Source organism: Coenobita brevimanus, chromosome 57, assembly GCF_032717465.1.
Source record: "Coenobita brevimanus isolate Jiangsu-jjx chromosome 57, ASM3271746v2, whole genome shotgun sequence".
NCBI classification, from domain to species: domain Eukaryota; kingdom Metazoa; phylum Arthropoda; class Malacostraca; order Decapoda; family Coenobitidae; genus Coenobita; species Coenobita brevimanus.
In genome coordinates this window covers 982,025-1,003,600 of record NC_137010.1, presented here as the reverse complement: position 1 = coordinate 1,003,600, position 21,576 = coordinate 982,025, and the positions used below count along the sequence as shown (strand labels likewise).

Genomic DNA, 21,576 nt, shown 5'->3' with positions numbered 1-21,576 from the left:
ATCGATAAAAAAAAAAAAAAAAATTATCACACGCATTTTTCTACCAGTCAAAATCGTCAGTCTCAAATGCGTAATTTTGAGATGCGTACCATGTCCAACCGTCCCAAGATGTCTACTCCTACCTTTATTAATTATTATTATTATTATTACTGTATTATTATTTACTCTCATTCATCACCGTAAAGTTAATAATATGATGTAAGACTGAATACAGGTAGTTATCGTTACAGCTAATACTATGACAGGTTGATTATATTTATCTGTTAGTAATTACCAAACATTTCGTACCGCTAGACTCTCTCTCTCTCTCTCACACACGCACACACACACGTTTACCGTCTCTACCTGCCACATTATTTCTCTCTCTCTCTCTCTCTCTCTGCCTGCTCTCCCTTCCCTCTACATGAATAAATGGACGTATAAAAATGGCTTGGTGTACCCAGGGTAAATAATGCATCTCCTCTCCCTTTCTTTCTCCTTCATACTCCAAGATAACTGAGTACGATTTATTATCATTATTATTATTATTATTATTATTATTATTACTACAATTACTACTACTACTACTACCCATCACCACCACCACAACGACCATCACCACCATCACTACGACCACCACCACCACCACTACTACTACTATCATTATTATTATTATTATTATTATTATTATTATTACACTTCCAATCAACTCCCGTTATAATGGAGATTGAAGAGACATTACATCATTCAACCTCACAGTCACAAACACAAGGTCAACAAGTATTACAGTTTGAAGTGTACAAACGTGAACAAAACCAAGTGTACAAAATAAACATGCAATTAGATGACTCACTCCAACAACCATTACGGCAGAAAGTAAGAATAAAACTGACTCACACAACTGCATCAGGTACAATTTACACCTGGACGATGATGATGAAGATGATGGTAAATATGATGATGGAGATAATGATGATGATGATGATGATGATGATGATGAAGAAGAAGAAGATGAAGAAGATGATGATGATTATTATTATTATTATTCTCAACGACCGTCTAATCTGGGGTGGGATACAGCTTTCATGTACCCTAGACGAGTATGACGCTGAATAAAATCACATGGCAGTAAGAAACACACACACACACACACACACACACACGGAATGATGCTCAAGAAACCAAGGGCGAAAAAAAAAAAAAAAAAAGGAATTATGGGAGCGGGACCAAAACAAGGACTGTCAACAATAGAGGATAAAAAAGAGAAAAAAAAAATCGATAAATGCCAACAGAGATCGAGTCGTGAGTGAGGCCAAGGTTGTATGTTCGTTACTCCTAATTTCCTTATTTAACTTTCCATTCGCACCTTCACTACATGAGAACATTTTTGTGAGAGGCGGAAGTGATGACTGACTGATTTAGATGCAATAAGTAACCCTCTTTCGCTACGATGATGCTAAAATGCTCTCCCTCTCTCTCTCTGTTGTTTATCTATCAGTCATTGTTTCTCCCTTCCTTCCCCGCTGTATGTGTGTGTGTGTGTGTTTTACTTACCAGACGATTTTACTTACGAGCATCACACTTACCAAGGGTGGATGAAGGCTACCCTGAAAATCAAACGGTCTGGCAGAGCAAGAATAACAAAAATAAAAACAGTCCTTTGGTTGAAAGGGTTCAGTTCAGCTCCAATTTCACTCTCGTCTGCATGTGTACTATTCCATATACCGTGTGTGTGTGTGTGTGTGTGTGTGTGTGTGTGTGTGTGTTATTAGCTCCAATGTCCATGCAGGTCTTTAAAAAATATTCCTTTTTTATCACATCGAGAGCAAGCCATTGGTCTAACAGCTCTGAAGCATCTCCTGTATACAATGAGCAGTTTTATTTATACTTTTTCCACTACCGCACCTGCTGAAAACTACGTGTCAATTTATTTTACTTCGTGGAGGAAACGCCAACTTCTGCAACACCGGCATCGTACAGTACCTGACCAAGAATAAGCCTAACAACTCGTTAACCCTCACACGAACAGATACCAGCCGTAACTTGAAATTATTCGCCTGGGGGTAATACAGCTAAGATACCTACTGGCCTTTAAAGTTACTAAACACTTTTCTACCCTTAAACGACGATAAACCACCCTCTGAATGAAAATCGCCCCCTGGTAGCAACACTAATCTCAAGCCTTAGGTTCCTTCTTCCTTGTATAATAAAACTCCTACCGGTAGCAAGATTAAATTCGCCCGTCGGTAGCAAGATTAAATTCCCCACGACGTAGCAAAAATATCACGGCCAATATTTTCTCCCGGCAAAAAGTCAAGTTTACATAGTCGCCAGGTAACATCTTCACAACGGCCCAGTTCACCAGTTGGTCACTTAATATTCAGTCTCCACACTCCATCTTTGTCCGCGACCCTCAAGCATACCCCAGACACACCCAGGCAGTTAAAAAAAAAAAAAAAAAACGAACAACTACGCGCTAAATAAAAAATACCGACACCTAATCGACTCGACTTCAAGCACTCCATCCAGATAACACGTGTCAGTCGATATGAGGATATTGGAGGGGGGAAGATAACACTATTTGGACATGTTATCACCATTTTCGTCATACCTGCCGGAAAATCATAGTGCTGAAGCTGCCGTGGGCCCCGAAACTCCTCGAAATGATGGAGGACAGGGACGAAACACCAGAACAAGTGCCCCGCAGATGTTTGCTCGTACTCTGCCTCGCCACAACGGAGTAACCTTTCATCAAACTCAGCATGGCTCCGGAACTTTCAGGATTATTTTTTTCTAGCACAATGACGGTAGTATCCGGCAATTCTTTAACTCCGGCGTCGATGCAAAGGCTCGCCTGAAACGCAACTTCTTTCCTCTGGTTCAGTGCTTATGCTTGCTCGGCTTTCAAGTGGGGTTAGCCTAAAAATAATTTGACACTTGGCACCCGTATATTTTTTATTATTCACACCTACATTACAACGTTAGTGTATTTTCCCTCTCGTAGATTAATGTTTCTTCCCTGTCTACCTCTGGCTGCGGACCAATAAGGGTTCATTGTAGGTGTAATCTTCTTTATTATTGGTGTAGCCGAGTTGAGTGGCTTCGGCAACTGCTCTTCCATCTCCCAGTCTTACCCCTTTCCTTGCTCTTATTTACTTGCTTATTTTGGGGTAATCATGATACTTTTTCTCTCCATTTTTATTAAATTTTGTGGTAAAGCTCACTACACGTCCACCTTAAATATAATTCCACCTTCTACCTGCAAAATGACGAAAATAGAGAAATTGTGGGTAAGGTTTCTAATGGGAACAGCCATATTTGTAAACACAGGAACAGGCCACCACGGTCGAGATTCGTAACGCAGCACCCCAAAAGTAGCACTTTTCTACTAGAAATTTCGCGCGATATTTGTTATGAAAGTAATTTTACAACACCAAGCATACTATGTGTTTTACTGGACTAGTAATATTGCTTAAATTATCGATAAAACAAAGATATATAAAAATGCGATCGTGGTGGCCTATGACATAATGGCCAGCTGATTCCGAGCGTTGCGTTGGTAAAACAACTACGCAGGCTCACTCCGTTGTCTCGTGGGTAGCGTAAGGTTTCGACCCTCTAGTGCATGAATCCGGGTAAGTTGGAGGCCACCCACAAGAGACAAGAAAGACCAAAGCGTCGTAGAATTTGTATATATGCTTGAAGTAGCGATCGGAGTTGGTTTGATAGAGGAAAACGGTGGTTGAAATAAAGGTGTAATTTGGACAAGGGTCGCAGGAAGGTCGCGTTTGCCAGTGGCAGTTGTCAGCGACTTTTTGTGCCTGTGAAATATTCCAGATATTTCAGACCCAGGCAATGGATTTCTAGGCAGTTGTTATGTCCGTGCTTGTTTTATAATTATCACTGTAGTAATTCATGTCCTGCGTATGAACAGACAGTGGTTTTTATGAGTTCTAACAAAGGAAACGAGGTTGATAAGGACGCACGGGTGTCTTATCGTGTTAACCAGCGGATACAGCCCTTGAACCCCAGATAACAATTGAAGCACTATACATAAAACACGCTAGGTTGTTGACGGTGTTAGTGTATATCGTAGATCGTCTGTGAGTGAGTGTTGATGTTTGCGTGGGTGATCAATAAGAAAGTAGGATTCTGTGGCGTTGAGTTACTAAAGAGCCGAAGAATTTCCACGTCTTTCGACACGGAAAGTGAGTGTTTGCTGAAGTGATCTTTGGAAGAATGAAAATGTCATAGAGCCAGTAAGCTGTTGATAGTTTCTCTTTGTTTCTCATTATAATATGTTCATGCCATAAAGATCTTTGATATAGGGTAAATGCCATGAAGAGTGGCCTGATAATATTTTAGTACTATCAGTTGAAGAGTTCATTCAAAATTATCCAACCGTTGCAAGAACATAATGATCTTGCATTGTCCTGAATGAGAATGCAGAGTATATCTAACCCCATCATCATGAGAACACCCCTTTGTTGAGTAAATGGGTATGGAAATGATAAAAATATAAAGTTCATGTGGAAAGGAATTAACTATCTTAAATTATACAGGTGCATAAAACACCCAGATATTAGGAGTGATTTGTGCGGGCAAACATAAAGACTATAAAGAGGCAGTACAAGTAATTATCAGTACATACCTAGAAATAATAGTACAGTACAACCCTTTCAACACTAAAGGCACCCTGCAGCTGGGTGGTTCTGCCATTGTGAGCTACAATTCCAGCATGTCTCAATCAGTGGAATAAGTTAATGGAGGTTATCTGTTAGTGCCTCATTGCCAAACACCACATCCTACAGTGGGTGAGAACTGTCAGAGAAGGTAGCCTGAGTCCTCTTTCACTATAGTAACTTTAAACATGCCAGAAATATGTAATTTGTAATGAGGACTGCCTGTTGGGGAATATAGATATCTGTTTGTCTTTAGTAGTTGTAGGAGGAGCAAAAATCCAAGGTTCACCTGAAATGAATCAGTGGACTGAGGCCTAAAGTTGACCTTGCAGTCCACTTTTTTTCAGGGGATAGGGAATGAGTTAAGGAACATTTGTACAGCAGGGCCACATTATCCAGCTGTATTGATGCTACCTCATGAATGTGTCCTACAGCACCTCTTACCATCTGCCACTTATCACACAGAAAGATGCCGAGCCTACCGGAGGCGGTGGACCTGAAGTATGGCGATGAGTGTCCCGATGCACAGGTGACGGAGGTGGCATGTGTGGCACTGACCCTCAAACGCACTGGACGACAACGCCTACCGTCCGTCCTCATCCTGTCGGAGTGTGACATCGAGAATGCTGGGGATGAGGAGGAGGTGGAACGCAAGTGCGAAGGTGTTCGGGAGCTGGACCTCTCACGCAATAAGCTCAAGGAATGGACAGAGGTCAGCAATATATTCTCAGTTTTTTAATTTACTCTGAGCAGACTCGGTGTGCATTGCTATAACGATGTACCGTACATTAGACTCCAAGGCCAGTAAGGCAAAAATACATTTCTGAAAGTTGTGCAACAAGCTCAGTACATTTACTGTAGGTCATATTTTGGCAAAGTTATGAGTGCTTACATTTAATGGTTAATTAAAAACATCCACAGTGCTGCATCATGGCATCCTTTGGTATTTCAGCCAAACATATTACATAGCTATTGTACACAGATCTGACCTAGTCATGTAGCTGCAATGCACCCAGCAAAATGAAATTGTGTATCATTAGTTGCAGTAAAATGCTATATAAGGAACTGTAGAATGTTACCAATATGTTGCATTTTTATATCGATACCAAAGTTCGATACAATACAGGGCTACCCCAGTTTTACGAAACATCACTAGGTAGGGTATCGTATAGCGGGGTAGATTTAACATGTAAAGTATAGGGGTGCTTTTTTGAGCGTTGAGATTCCTCCCCAACCAAGTCCTAAACCCACTGAAATGAGTTCAAAAACAAGTTTATAGCCAATCTAAATAGCCTAACAGCTTTAAAAGAAGCTAACCTAAGCCTGAAACCTACTAATAACTCCCCAAAATCAACAAATAATATGTGAAAATCATAAAGAATAGGTCAGAAAATATCAAACAGCTCTCATCACTTACTTCTTTTAAGTCCATGCCCATGTCGTGGTCATCATCCTTGCTATCTCCCCTGAGGCTAGGGGATGTGGTGCTCCTTAGCACTCACTCATCCCCCTCAAAGCCCGCAAACCTCATCTTTGGGGAAGGGTCAGAAGGGGGGGAAGGCTGGCAAGGTGGGTTGATGGTAGTGGGAGACTGATGCTGTGGCTCAAGGGGTGTCAGTTCAAACTTTTATAGCTGATCACCCCTGAACAAGACCTTGCAGGACCCATCACAAAATCGGGGGTAGGCCTATGATAGGTGGGGTAGGGTGGTATTTCTACTCCCATCACTAATCCAGGGTATCGTATAGTGGGGTATCCCTGTACTGATTTCCATTCATATCCAGCTTTAATGTAATTCTGACCATATCTGTGTGTGTGTGTCTGTGTGTGTGTGCAGGTATTCAAGATTCTTCGTCACCTACCATGCCTGGGGTTCCTTAACCTGAGCTACAACATGTTTGAGACGCCCATCACAGATCCCAGTGAGGTGGTCAGCCTCACCAACCTGACCCGCCTGGTGCTCAACGGGACCTACCTGCCATGGAAAGATGTACACATACTGCTAGAGAATGCCCCCAGGTGGGTCAGTGCTCTGCCTGCTTGTATGAAAAGTGGTGGAACGTGTTGTTTGTGAGAAACCACCATAATGTAATTTGTCAGGTATGTGTATCATCAGTGACTGTTTTTAGCCATAAGTTACTTCTCTTGTAAATAAAACTGTCAGGCATTAGCAAGAATAAATTAGCTGAGATTCCTGTCATCAGCAGAAAATTAATTTTGGCATGTTGTGTACAGAGTGGAGGAACTTCACTTGTGCAAGAATAACTACAAGAAGGTGGAGCGGCCACAGAAGAAGTACACGTCAGTCAGTCGCGTCCACTTCAACAACAACCCCAGTAAAGATTGGTCAGAGGTACCATAATTTTGTTTATTGTTATTCACTTGCATATTCATTATCAGCATTCTGTCTGAAACCTTTCTGGGAACTGTCTCACCTCTCCCACTCTCAGATGCTTCTTTACCTCTTCTTTCTGTTTCATTAACCCGCCCCGTCCCGTCGACTTATGGGTACGTTGCAACATTTTGCATTTGCCAGTCCTGACGACATACTGGTATGTCGTGCAATTGCAAGGTCCCTAATTTGCACAATTTTCAATTTTTGCGCGTGATTTCTCGTACGTATACACGGGACACCTTCCTCTATTCCTCTACAAGATGCCAAGCAGGGACAATGCCTTACACAGCATAACCTCCCCCCCTACCCCAGCATGCCATTGTCTCGGCAATTCACCTGTTAGCAGTGACCTGGCTAAAAAAGACATTCAGGGCCAGAGTGATTTCCCAATCGATGACAATGTGGAGGACAAAGTTTACATAGCATTAGAGGAAGAAACAGTCAGAAATGATGATCAGGTAATGTGGCAAAAGAAGGTCAGGTATGGTGATGAGTTAGTGAGTGAAACAATGCTTATAATGCCTATATTACTGTTTGAAAACCAATATACTCTCGTACTACATACAAATTCGTACCAAGTAAATAAATAAATACCATTTATGAGTGGTGTGAAATAGTTACCCTCCCATAGAACACGTTTTCTTTGGTGCCAGCCTGAATAGAAAACCCAGTAAGGTATGGGGGACCTCCTACCTGGATCGAGTATTTTAAACCTCAGGTGAGCGATTTCTCTATGAAATTTCAGTGTTTCTCACCAAAAGCGGAGGTTTTAGCCCCCCCCAAAAAAAATCGAAAATACCTCGGGATTGGGGGGTGTCGGAGGTGCGAAATAGCTCGGGACGTGACGGGTTAATGTACAACTCTGCTCCACAGCCTTGCATACCTCCTAAGGTCTGCTTGTTCCAACAGTACCCTCATTTTCTTTCAAGGTGGTGGAAAGGGATGCATTCATATGCTACCCATGTAAAGAACCATTGGCAGGTGATTGATAAAGAACCATCTAGATTTGTAATAAATTGATTTTTCACAGTGGTTTCTAGCTCCAGGCTCCTACGCTTCTCATGGGACAACGCAGGATTAGGTGATGATGATGATGATTGACCATTTTAGGTTGTAAGATCAAGATGGTACTGGAGAGGGATACATTTAAGTATATTCAGCAATATAATCCACATGACTTTGCTGTCTGGTTATGGAAAAGCCCCTCAACACTCCCCATCCCCAGAAAGGAGGATGGCAGAGTGCAAGGTATATACACTGTAATTGCAACTTCAGTCCTTGTTCAGATGAACCTGAGATCATAGCAGCAGCAGCAGCCAGCTGCAGCATTATTATGTTATTATTATTGTTGTTGTTATCATTTATTTTTATGAGGAGAGAGGTTTGTGATAGAATTTGCATCTTAAGTTGGCCATGTTTATTTGTGTCAGATTGAGGCACTGGGTCAGATGTTCCCATACCTTGAGATCTTGATCCTGGCTGAGTGTCCACTGGGCAAGCTGACCCCTGACGGCCACTACCGCCAGAATTTCCCCAACCTCAAGTACCTCTCCCTTAACAGCACCAAGATAGCCGACTGGGACTCAGTTGATCTCGTCAACATGTTCCCTAAACTCTCAGAGCTTCGTTTGCAACAGTGTCCACTCTATGAGGTATGACTCCAGTCCACAAGTAGCTGCTCTGCCCTTACTAGCTTGGCATACATCTGAATGATATCCTTTTCTAGTGTGTTGTGTCAGGGTGATTTCATTCAGCTCTCAAGTTCAAAAAAATCGATCCTAAGCTGAGTAAAATCATCAGATGGCAAAATAATATAAAAAATGACATCCCGAGGCTCGTTGGAATATTCATTGTAAACATTTTGTATGGAACAGTATTTCTTAACATTATAGTTGTACCATTAACTTTGGTGAACACATACAGACTTCATTTAACCTAAGCTGAGCCTCCTGAGTTGTACCGTAAGTAAATTATTCTTTCCTTAGAAGTCCTTATCTTCTAACTTAATTTGTTATTTCATAGTAAATAATAAATTATAAAATAAATGCAACACCCTAGAACTACAAGGATGAGGATCGGCGGCAGTTGACAATAGCACGATTGTGGCGGATCCAGCGGTTGAACGGCGGGGCGCTGATCTCTGACGAGGAGCGGGAGAATGCTGAACGCGCCTTTATTAGGTTCTACATGAATGAAGAAGTGCGGCCAAAGAGGTGAGGGGGGGGGAGATTAGGATGGTAGGGGTCAAGTAATACTCTTCCCTTCTTAATTGAATGTAACCCAAACTATATTCCCATTTTGCATTATCTAAGGAGTACCAGTAGTGAAAAACAGATCACCGATGTTGGCCATTGATCTTTGTATCCGTTTTACCATCCCTTGTTAACTCTCTCTTCCCTAACTGCAGGTATGACGAGCTTGTTTGCCAACACGGGCAGTTAGACCCATTGGTTGAGGTCAGCCTGCAGCCAGAGAAAGAGGTCCATGTCACTGTGCAGTTTGGAGACATCACCATGCAGAAGGTTGTTAGCGTCTACTCCAGGGTGCTGGACTTTAAGAAGGCACTTGAATCAGAGGTGAGCCAGATGACAATTACATTAGAGAAAAATACAGTAGGGTTAGGATGATGGTGATGATGAGAAGGAGGAGGAAGACAACTACATTAGAGGAAAATACAGTACGGATAGGATGATGGTGATGATGATGAGGAGGAGGAAAATAAGGATTGTGATGATGATGAATAGGAGGAGGAGGAGAAAAATAATGATAGTGATGAAAGAGATAAGTAGGAGGAGGAAAAGGAATATAAGGATAGAGTGATGATGATGATGATGATAAAGATGAAAGTAGTTATAATGATGGTGGTGATGAGTTGATGACAATGTACTGTGGTTTGCAGGTGGGTCTTCCGGCGAGCAAGATGCGGCTGTTCTACCACGACAAGGGGGCGGACTCTGGACTGGCATATGCACCTGAGGAAGTGAAGATCAACAGCAAGCAGCTCTACACCATGAACGTACACTCAGGGGATGAGTTCATCGTCGAGCCAAAGAACGTCAAGCAGTAGTCGTGCCTGTGGAGTGGGAGACAGAACCCCTTTGAATCTGGGTGATGTACTTTATATTTCATTCTTGCTACTGGCAGATTTTATTCAGTTTAGGAGAGACTTTTCACATTGGAGGGGTTGTAGTGTAGCCTCCATTAACTCCTGATGCTGGAGAGAGAATTTCTTGTGGTGGCACTGACGTAACATAGCACATCCACTTCCCAGTTATACAAGTGTCCCTCGTATCTCTTTCTCTTTATCCCCTGAAAGGAGGATGGTGAACTGTCCCAGATGGGCAATTTCAATCCAGTAGTCTATCAGATTCACACTGCAAATGAATGTTGGTCTACAGCTGCTACCTTTCCTGCACCACATGGTCTCCCTAAAGCTGGATAAAATCATGAAATGGCCACAAGTCTTTAAAGTGCATCCCCGAACTAAAGGGGTTAGTCCACGTTGCAGTCTGAGATGGCGTGATGGGCCTCGGGTAAGCCAGGTATGGACAGAGGGATGTCATGAGGCAATGGATGTACAGATACTTTGTTTTAGGAGAGTCTTTTGATGGCCAAGAATATTTACATACCTGTAGGGGTGGTGAGTGCCGGGAAGTTCGTGTTCAGAGGATGCCTGAGGTGGTATACGTGACTGCAGTTGAGACAGATGGATAACACTCCTACCCACCCCAGTTATTAGTGAGACATAGGGTTAGGATGACGGTGATGACTAATACAAAGTATGTTCTTTTTTGTGCTGACTACCCATAATGAATTCCTGTGGTGTGGAGTCAGTCATCAGATAGCTTTGAAATGTTGATCTGTTTTTTTTGTTTGGTGAGGTCTTGCATTGTGATAGACTTGCCCTCATCATGGAGAACCACAGCCAAGAACAGGGCAGGTGTTGCTTTGATAGAAATACAGGTGAGTCATTACAAGTCACAAAGTAAAGGCACTTTTGTATAAAAAAATAAATAGTGCTCAGAGAGCACATACCTCCGCCAATGCCATTGTCATTAAAAAGGATCCAGATCCAGATCCACATCAGTGGATATAGGATCCAGATCTGTCCCAATATTTAATCAATTCTTTCTTGGTCCATGGCCCAGCTTCCCACAAAATTTCATAGAGAACTTTTGGAGATATTGTGCAGGATACTTCAGATCTGGATCTGTCTCCAAATTTAATAATTTCTTCCATGGCCCATGGCCCACCCTTCTACAAAATTTCATTAAACTCTGTTAATAACTTTGAGTAATCCTTCTAACTGACAGACAGACAAATCAGTGTGGGGTAAAACATAGCCTCCTTGGCAGAGGTAAAAATAATAATGTGGGTTAATGAGAAATAGACAGGTTTAGGTGACATTAACACTTTGAAATGTGGAACCATCACTGGTTTTGCCCAGTAAGTACATTCAATGTTCCTGTACTTTTTTTAATCATTTTATCAGTCTTTTTCTTGTGCAAGGCTTCAGTAAGTTGGATGTCAGTAATTCATATTGTGAATTTTATATACTGTGTTTATATATATATATATATATATATATATATATGACAGTTTTTTCTATGAATGCTTGTTGTTAATGCCACTTATAATCTGTCATTTTTCACACCTTAATTGGTTAACCCAAATTTGAACTCTCTGATACTTAAAACACATGGCAACCTGGCATTTGCTTATGACCTGTAGTGAGGGAGATGTGTCATGATCACATTATAGAAGGGTTGATTACTTCACTCTGAAAAACTTGTTAATACTTGGTAGTTTGTTAGTACACTGTGTCTTACAATGTAACAGCTAACATGGATATGCTCTGTTGCATCTCAGGTTTATGTGAGAGAGAGAGAGAGAGAGAGAGATTGATCTGCACTTATTCATGTGTTGATTTGCATTGTAGATCTGTCTGTGTGTTTGAACTGTTTTGACTCTGAATGTATTAGTATGCTTTTGTGGGCATGAGTGTATTATTATGCAGCAGGGTTGATTGTATGCTTGTGTGTGTGTGTGCGTGCAAGTGTGTGCTTGTGTGTGAGAAGGCAGCTGTCCATTATTCCCCTATGGCGGAATGATCGCTCTCGAGCCAACATTACGTGTAAACCATTCTCCAGTTACTGGCAGCGATTACATGTCCACGTGCCTACGCTTATAACACCACACCCCTGCTTCATCATCGTAGCTCCAGTATATTTTAAAAAAAATTTATACACATCAGCATATGACAGTCAAAGGCTGAAAGATCCTTCACACACCCATGGAACTTGATTGGATATAGATGAAACGTGGCCTCCTAAAAATGGATGGAGTTTATGAATTTGAAGACTGATTTTCTTATTCAACAATTCAGTCAAAGCGCCATTGCATACAGATGAAATATGACCTAAAAATGTTACTTAAATTAGCTTAAAGCCCAGATGGTGAGTATGACAACTAAAAGTGTCTTCAAAGAGATCAGATATATTGGAAGTATTGCAGGATCCTTTTGTTAAATGGGCCTGATTTTGGAGTACAATTTTGTTTCAGTATGATTTATGAAAACACCCTCCTGAAAGTTGATTATAAGTGGATTGAATGCAACCTCATTCTGCATGTGGAGCATTGGATTCTGTGTGTCATGTAAATTTCCTTGATATCTGATTAAAACCAGGCAGGATGCAACACAAGAAATGTCAGCTCATTTCAGAGGTTTTCAGTGTGGTTGTGGAGCATCTGTTGACCTTTACATATTTAAACAGGGCAGCGTTGTTGGGCCAGCACTGTCTGACAATCGTCATATTATTTTGTGTATTGTATGACTGAATATTATGTAACTTTGAATGTATTGCTCTGTAAGTACATTTTGTATGACCAGATGAATTATGTATCCAATATGTAGAGTGAACTGCTCTGTGTTTGCATATATGTCACATATTTCATTTTTGTGCAGGTTAGGGAGATGTGAATCATTGTTTATCTGGTGTGTGGAAGTATGTCCAGATGTTACTGAAGTTATTATTATTAAAACTTAGAGCATGGAGGTGTAGTCAGGCCCTCAGCATTTAGTTTTCTGATGTACACATTGGTAATACGTGTCTAACTTTTCACCAACATTTCTGAACATGTCTAACCTTTCACTCTCATTTCTGGCTTCCCTGTATTGTTTATTACTGACCACAACACTTTAAACATTTGCAGACGTTCCACAAATGTGTCAGAAGTTAGGGTCCTGCTGACACCCCCATTGCTTCAGTTTTAATAATGATGCCATAAGCACGAAGCAGTCACAAGTGGAGCTACATTGGGATCTGAAGGACACCCTCATAGAATTTCATTCTGTATAAATCTCTCATCTTCATAAATTGAAAAGTATATTTATAATTTTGGTCTTTATATCAGAAAGTAATATATAATTGTATTTTAATTTAATCAATTATAAAGTAATGTGGATTTTATTTTCAGTGATCTCTGAAGTTGGAGGCAAGTTACACATCATTAAGATCAGTGTCATACACAGTACTGTATGTGAAAATCAAAAATTACAGTATATATACTTATTTTATATTAGTTTTGTTCTCTAGGCAGTCTTTCCAAACAGCCATTGTATTATTATATTAGTTATTCAAAGTGCTTGAAATTTTCACTAAAGGATGATATAAGTCAGTAACTGGAGCTTCACACCATTTCAGAAATATAATTTTAAAAGGTGGTGTTGTCTTAGTGAACACCATCCCATATGCATTATTTTTATGGTCTAAAAAACATGCTTGAGTACCAGCAGTCCTTCCCTAAGCTGAATAAAACCGTTGTGGACTAACCAGTAGAAAATTATTAAAGGGCCATGTTAGGGAAGAGGTAAATACAATATTGTTAAGATTTTTGTTTTTCACTCTACAGTATTGTATAAAAATTAATGATAAGTGACTTACTTCAGTGTCAAGTCTACATTAATTAAAAGTCATTGAGTATGACTTTAAATCCCTAAAGGTTTATCTGGTAGTCTGGTTTAGTTGTATAAATGCAGCACTTGGTGTTAATTTGGAACCATCCAGGTAAATCAAAACTTGTGTGTTACTGTAAGGCATTTGGTTCCTCAGTCTTTATTATTGTTTTATGGTGCTTTTGATTATGTATGTGGATTAACATTTTTATTTATATAAATAAGATACTCTATGCTGATTTTATCAGTGTAACTGATTTTTAAATTAAGCATGTGGGCCTAGTTTACTGCTGACAAAAACAAGAGGTGATACTATTAAGTCCACCGGTGAAATTAACTTTAATTCAAGGATTCAGACATAATTTTAGTATTTTAGGGAAAGCTCATAATCATCATCATGCATTTCAGCACTTCATTAGGGCTGGGGCTTCTGAAATGTATAAAACATGGATCTGTATCATCCATGAGCAAGAAAACATAATATTAGTGAGGTCATTGTCTGCTCGTTCTTTCATGTACAGAGAGGTGCATGCTGATAGTCTTCTCTTCAGGTTATTGATTTTACCAAAGAATATCACTGAAACAAACATAAATCAGTTGGTGTAAAATTATAGTAGTGCATTTATTGTACAGATGTACCGTATGTAGGTTGTTAATGGTAGGCTATGGATTAAAATTTCATCATATTCCATGCATTAGAAAAAGTCATCAGAGCACATAAGTTAACCATACTCAGAGTTAAAACTGTAAACTATACCTTACTTGCTGTTGCACATTGTAGGTTTTCCTGTATGATATACAAGCTGCACTTGCCTACGTTGGCATTTCTGTAAGAAAATTGCTTTGTTGTATTTCACTAGGTTTAGATCCTGATAGCCATGCTTGTGATATTCTTGTGGTAAAACCATTTGTAGCTTTATTGTTTACCGAGTGGCTGCCTTTCACATGGCATTAGTGCTCATTCCATGGTTGTTCTGGATGATCTCGACTGCATTTACTCTTAGTTGTACAGTACCGCGGTGGCATTGCATTCACACCAACCATTATTAATTTCCACCAATATTGTGGGTGTCCATTTGTACCATTATTCTGGTATCCATTTCTATAATTGTGTGTACAACTTTGGAATCAGCAATTGTTCCAGGTATTTTTAAACTCTTGGTTGAGGAAAACTAGAGGCTTCTGGTCCATTTTAAAAAAGTAGAAGAAAAAAATGCATTCATTGACATAAAATGTTGAAAGTCTGTGCCATTGTGTACAGTATGTTATAGTACTTTTGGCAGCTCGGAGTACTGTACAGCCGTTAGAACTCTGGAGATTGTTTTGTTTTTTAACCTTGACTACACAACTCATTAGTGCCAAGGATCTTTTTGTAACTTGCTCTTTGACCAGCACTGACTTTCATTGGATGTTATCAGACAGTCCTGTTAAAAGAAATTCAGTATGTACCACAGGTAGTTTAAAAAAGTAACAACAAATTTATTTTAAAATTAGGAGTAAGATGTTTGCCGTATTATGTGACTAAAAGCATATCAGGTTCTGTATCATGCCAGGTGAATCATCTTGTTCAGGTATATGAATAATGGAGAAAGTTTTGCTCCTGTGGTGAAGCAGAACACCAAATTTCAGTCACTGGAATGTGCTGTCTGAAAAGCCAGCTGGTCAGTTAGTTTTAATGAAGATTATGTTCTGTCTTGTGTCCCTCAGTTGTTTAAGTTTGTTGTACATATAATTTTATTGCCCCAGTGTCTTGTGGACTGCATTGTTTTAAATGTGGCCTTGGGATGGTTTTTAGTTTGGTGTATTTAATTGATTTTCTGGGATTTTTTTTTACTAACGAAGTCCTTTTCTGTACAGTATTTGTATATAACGAGAAGAGTTAGTAAGATAAGTGATGTAGAGGGAGTAAGTGTCGAGTTTGAATCCACCAACAGTTCCTTAACAGAATGCAGAGATTACCATGTTGTTGTAACTGTTAGTTTGTCGAGAGCCGCAGCAGTGTTTGACAAAGCATAGATATGGTTGGTGGAAGTGGGTGTTGTATGCAGTTTTCACTTACCTGTTTAGCTTTCAGTCTGCTTCACTAGGTCAGGAATGAGTAATATGGTACTTTAAAGTTACGCATAATAACTTCCCATATGATCCGTCTTTATAGAAATTGTTGACAAAGCAAAAACTTACGCAGTGGCCCAGTGTACATATACTGTTTTAAGAATAATAATTTCTTAACACATATAAACAACCATCCTATTCCTCTGGCATCTTATAAGAATTACACTCAACACGGAGATCATACAACTGCGCTAAAAACACTTTGGGATATGAATACACTTGACAGGAGTGGCTTCTCTTCAGCAGTGGGTGCATCACACTGCCCTGCATTTTAGCCATTTTTGACAGTGCATGGAATTAAAATCATGTTTCACCTCCTGCTCTAGTAAAGCACTGTAGTGTGACACTAATCGAGGGCTGACCATTTAACATACTCAGTGAATGCATTAGATGTTTGGTCCCTTCAGCTAGAGTGTGTTAATATATTTTTAAAATTTCTTGTTATTCTCAGGTGTCTTTTACACAGCTCTGGAGAGATTCGTTTCCCAAGAGGTTAAATATAGCCCAGTAATATAAGAGAGCTCTCCTAAGCAGAGTACAATTGTCTGATGGTAGTTAAAATATATTAAAAGATATGCCACCTACTTTATAGGTAAACATAGCAATAAATTAGTGAGTGAGTATTGTTCATGGTACTCATACGTGTTGATCCATCCAAGCTTACACTAAATAAGACTATTTAATTTTAAGTTGGAATTGCCTAAATGAAGACTGGTTGTTCAAAAATGCTCGTTCACTGGTTAGTCACCAGTAAAATCCTGTCATAGCTCCTGCTTCTCTCTCTGTGGCATTTGACAGTCTGCTGCATGGATCTGCAGCAGTGGATATATGAATTTATTTGGCCTCAGATCAGTGTTATCAGTGTTGTTGCTTTGGGGTCACTTGATTTTAAAGTCAGTGGAGAGAGAAGGGGATGGGACAAGACATTTATTGGTGACACTGTAGTACATTTATCCTAAGAAATGGTCTCCTGCCTGTGTTGAAAGAGTGATGCATCTTGAAGTACTGTATAGTGCCCTGCTATCTTTTTGCTTTGTCAAGCAATTATTATGTTGCTGGTGATGAACTATAAAAATACCCAGTGCTTGGTAAAAGAAAATTAAAGCCGTGGTATCAGCATTCATTTTAACTTTTAAGTAAATGATTTACTGAATGATTTTTGTGAAAATGGAAAAATACTGAATTGATAATGATGACCACAGTATGGCAGGTAGTTTCTCTAAAAGTTAGGTTGCTGAGGGTTCTAAGCCCAAAATTTGTTGAATTGTAGTTGTATGCATGTGTGTGTGTGGATGTGCCAACTGATGATAATGTAGGCACTTTTAATTTGAAGCAGCATGAACAAGTGCTATGGTACCTTCAGAGTTACTGTTTATGTAACAACTCTAGTGATACTATACTGCAAACTGATATACAGAATAAGAATTTCTATATACAGTCTATAAACAATTAAAACTTTAACTGCTGATGAGATAATGATGCCAGCTACAGGTGGTGACTGGAGGATGATACTTGGAACTTGAAGTTGATGAAGTGTACGTGTGAATATTTTTATACTGCATTTTAATATTTTTTATATATTTACACTGTGGATCCTAAGTGGCGTATATTACATTTTCTTATTACATATATACCTTATTTTTTATTTATCTTTTACCTCAGCCATAATGAATATATAGCTTATTCTTTTCTCAGAGAGGGGGGTAGGAGCATGGGATAAGTGGGAATGAATGACTCTGGAAAGGGAAAGAAAATCTGAAAATGTTGAAAGCTGAGGGGAAAAGTTATGTGAAAAGCTCTCACAGTCAAAGTATGTGTAAAACAGCATTTCGTATTGTGTTTCTGGATCATACTTATTCCATATGTTTGTCCTAAAAAGGTTAAGGTAATGGTGGTGATGGTGATGATGACGAACCAACTGGCTTCAAGTTTTGCAAATATCACCTCTAGGTCTACCAATACTTAAATTAGGCAGGTATATCACAGTAATCTGATAACTGATGATGAGTAACTATGTAGTGTAAGGATAATTTTTGTACTACCATACAGATATAATGTGATGCTTTCATTTACACAGTAGGTTTGATAACATCAGTGGCTGCCTTCCTCTTGTCACACTCGGCAAACTTAACAAAATAAACTGATAAGGTAATTATTACATGTCTTTATCCTATTATTAGTTCCAGTTACTGTATTTCATGAAAAACACTTTATGGGTCATTTTTGCTGCTTTAGACTATACTTTGTCCACCTCAACTTTGCAGATTTCCAAAATTTTCCAGCTTCTTTCTTCACTGGCAGATTAAGGCATTACTATGGCTCTAAATCCTTCTCATGGAACTTCATGACTAGCATCATATTCTAATGTAAGTCTCAGCTCAGTATTCTGATGAATGTTGGTATTTCTGTGCTGGGTTAAAGTGGACATTATAACACCTTATTGTATATTACACCTTGGTGTTCACTTGTACTGTACTACATACAGTTTAATGCTGGCACTGCCTGCATAGCATACTGTACATGAGAATACTGACATGGCATATGCAAAAATAAATATAAGACATCACAAAGGTATTCTAAGCCCACGACATGATGACCCTTCATGTAGTCTAACATGGATGATGAATTGAGTCAAGTGGAAGACTGAATGTATACAGTCTGAACATTGCCCTAAAATTTCATTATATAAGGTCACTAAGTGACCCACAGAAACCTTAAGTTCTAGTTCTTGTGGCTCCAAGCTCATCTGGATGGGAACCCAGTGGACTGCAGCATGAGGCTGCCCATCTGCAGTCTACGATCACTCTTTCAGGGAACAGGTAGGGAGTTTAGAGATGTTTGCATACAGTCGGTTGAGTTGCCTGGTATATCAGTGCCATCATATGATGACGTCCTTCTCCAGCACCAAAGCTTATGTTAATGAGGGAAGTAAGAATTATGTAATCTGTGAAAATTTAGTTTTGTATATTATAATAGTTGCATGACTTGAGAACATGTTTGACATATTCAGTCACATAAAATATTAAAGGATTTTTAAATACAATATTCACAAAATGTCAATATGACTATCACAGAAAATCTTCAAATTTCCTATGTAAACAACATTGTGTACATAAACACCTACGACAGTTTTACACATGAAAGTCACTGTGTGTCCAGTAATTAATAAACAATTATCTACACCCTGCAATTATTAAGTTGCCCCCCCCATCACAACAGGGTAAAAAGTACAAAAATGTCTTCCTTAACACGAGAGTTACATTGCTTGAAGGCTGGCTGGTGATGATGTTGACCTGGAGTAACCCCTACAGTTCAATTATATATATTCATGCCTACTTCCTAATGTTTTTATTCAGCTTAGAGGAGACTTTCTGAACTGGAGATGTTAGATATGGCCCATCCCATTACCAAGAGAGGTCTATCATGGTGGTAGCAAGAATAAAATATGATATGGTGGTCTATACATAACATTCCTCTTCCACTCTGCTGGGTAATTTCTCAAGATGGCTCAGTCTGTGTTTTCAGTGTCTATCAAGCATCATTTATTTAATCGTACTCCCACCGCCCCATCAACACCTACACCAGTGGACCGAGCCATCCCCACAGCATATACCATCAGGTGAGTTTCTTGTGGAGCAATATATGCCTGTAATGAAAACCCTGTATGTATAAGTCAGCATATAAAAAGGACTAACCAGTATAGTGGTATTAGAGGTAGACTGCAAGATAATGCTGATTTCATGTGTGCGGTGTGTCACGGAGAGCATGTAGAGATTGTCAGGTGTGAAAGGATTGATCATGCTGGCGTGTCTCTTGAGTGTGTGTAAGAGTTTTATTAGTTGGGAAACATCTTTCGTGCTGGAGGTGGGGCTGGCGTTAGCCCTGTGGCTAGGGTAATGAGTGGCTGGGGGAAGTTTAGGGAGCTGTTGCCTTTCCTGACATGCGAGACAGCTCTCCCTCCATGATCAGGGATCTTTGTATGTGGTATGAGTTAGGAGTGTAATGCTGTATGGTAGTGAGACATGGGCAGTCAGGAGAGAGGATATTCGAAAGCTCAAACGTACAGAAGTGACGATTAGATGGATATGTAGTGCGTCCTTGAATGTGAGGTCTGAGGGAGGGGCTAGGATTACAACTGAAGAGTTAAGAGGAAGGATGGGATTGGAATGTACCTGTGCTGTGATGAGGAGAGGTAGGTTGAAATGGCCTGGGTATGCTGCGAGAACAGAGGATGACAGTTGAGTGTGGAACGTGAGAAGTGAGAATGCCAGTGGTAGGGTTGTGAAAGGCAGACCAAAAAAGACCTGCACAAAGGTTGCAGAATGACCTCAGGTATAAAGGACTGAATAGGGAGGCTGCCAGAGATCAAACCGCATGGAAAGCTGCCATTAGGTGGCCAAGGCTGAACCATATACGCACATTGGGCCCTTTATAAGTGAAACGAAATGAACTGTGTTGATAGTTTAGACGATGGTTCTGTGGCACAATGAGGCTCCTCTATATACAACTGCCAAACTCGAGACAGACTACTATCTTAAACCTGCAACGTGAAGAAAAAGGCACACCTCCAAACCTAACCTTGTAACACTGAACTTTATTACAAAAATGGAATAATTAATGGCAGCATATGACAAGGACTTTCTGTATATATCAAAAGGGGAAAGGTTTGGCCTCCATCTCTTCTGTGGCCAGTATTCTAGTGCAGTCAGGAAGGTTACTAACACCTCTTCCTTACTTTTGATTCTGCCTTACAACTATATTCTTGTGGGTTATTCATGCAGTCTATGTCAGTACTAAAGAAAAATAAAAGAAGCAGAAAAGAGAATATTAATGGGTAGTTTGGAAATTACATAAGTAAGGAGGTGTTAGGTAGCTTTCTTAACCGCCATGAATACGATCCTGTATGTGCAACTTAGAATATTGCTGAACCATCTGCTAGTCTAACAGGTCCAACAACTCACCCTTCAAATATTTAAGGGCTTGACTTTTCCTTCACAGTCTCAGGTTTAAGAAATACACCTGTAACTACTGTCCGCTGTCCAACTCAACCACTGAATACAAGTCTCATCAACTACACCCGTTTTACTCTAACTTGACCCTAAACTGCCATCTCTCCATCTTGAATGCTGAGCTGTAGCAAGAGATCGATGCTAGAATATGATGCAAGTCATGAAGAAGTGCAGCAGAAAGGATTCAGGGCAACAGTATTGTCTTATTCTGCCTCTGAGCTACATGAAATAAGCTCCAAAAGGAAAAAAATCTGGGCCACGTTAAAGTAAAATGACTATGATATGGGAAACCTGATCTACTCTGGCTTCCAACCCTGGGTGTATGAATGAGGGATGTTGAGAGAAAATTGTGTGGGTACTGGATACACCTTACCACATGTTCATCCACCGAGACCTCAAGTGGTCTGACAGTTCTGCAGTGGAGGAGACTACATAACTATGCCA

At 39.9% G+C, this 21,576-nt stretch overlaps 2 protein-coding genes across 2 annotated transcripts in view; one reads left to right on the top strand and one right to left on the bottom strand.

Moving 5' to 3' along the window:
• Positions 1-2,850, bottom strand: part of LOC145402227 (persulfide dioxygenase ETHE1, mitochondrial-like) — a 27,303-nt gene extending 24,453 nt beyond the window's left edge. Inside the window, exon 1 of the mRNA XM_080274346.1 lies at positions 2,591-2,850. Within this exon, the coding sequence (XP_080130472.1) occupies positions 2,591-2,743 (153 nt within the window). The 5' untranslated portion in view covers positions 2,744-2,850. The remainder of the gene's footprint in view (positions 1-2,590) is intronic.
• A 700-nt stretch (positions 2,851-3,550) lies between these two features.
• Positions 3,551-10,131, top strand: mlt (tubulin folding cofactor E like protein mlt). Its single transcript, XM_080274345.1, has 8 exons — positions 3,551-3,614; positions 5,127-5,373; positions 6,499-6,680; positions 6,897-7,014; positions 8,487-8,708; positions 9,115-9,269; positions 9,464-9,632; positions 9,956-10,131. The coding sequence occupies exons 2-8, from the start codon at positions 5,131-5,133 to the stop codon at positions 10,121-10,123; spliced, it is 1,257 nt and encodes a 418-aa protein (XP_080130471.1). The 5' UTR covers positions 3,551-3,614; positions 5,127-5,130; the 3' UTR covers positions 10,124-10,131.
• The last annotated feature ends 11,445 nt before the right edge of the window (positions 10,132-21,576 follow it).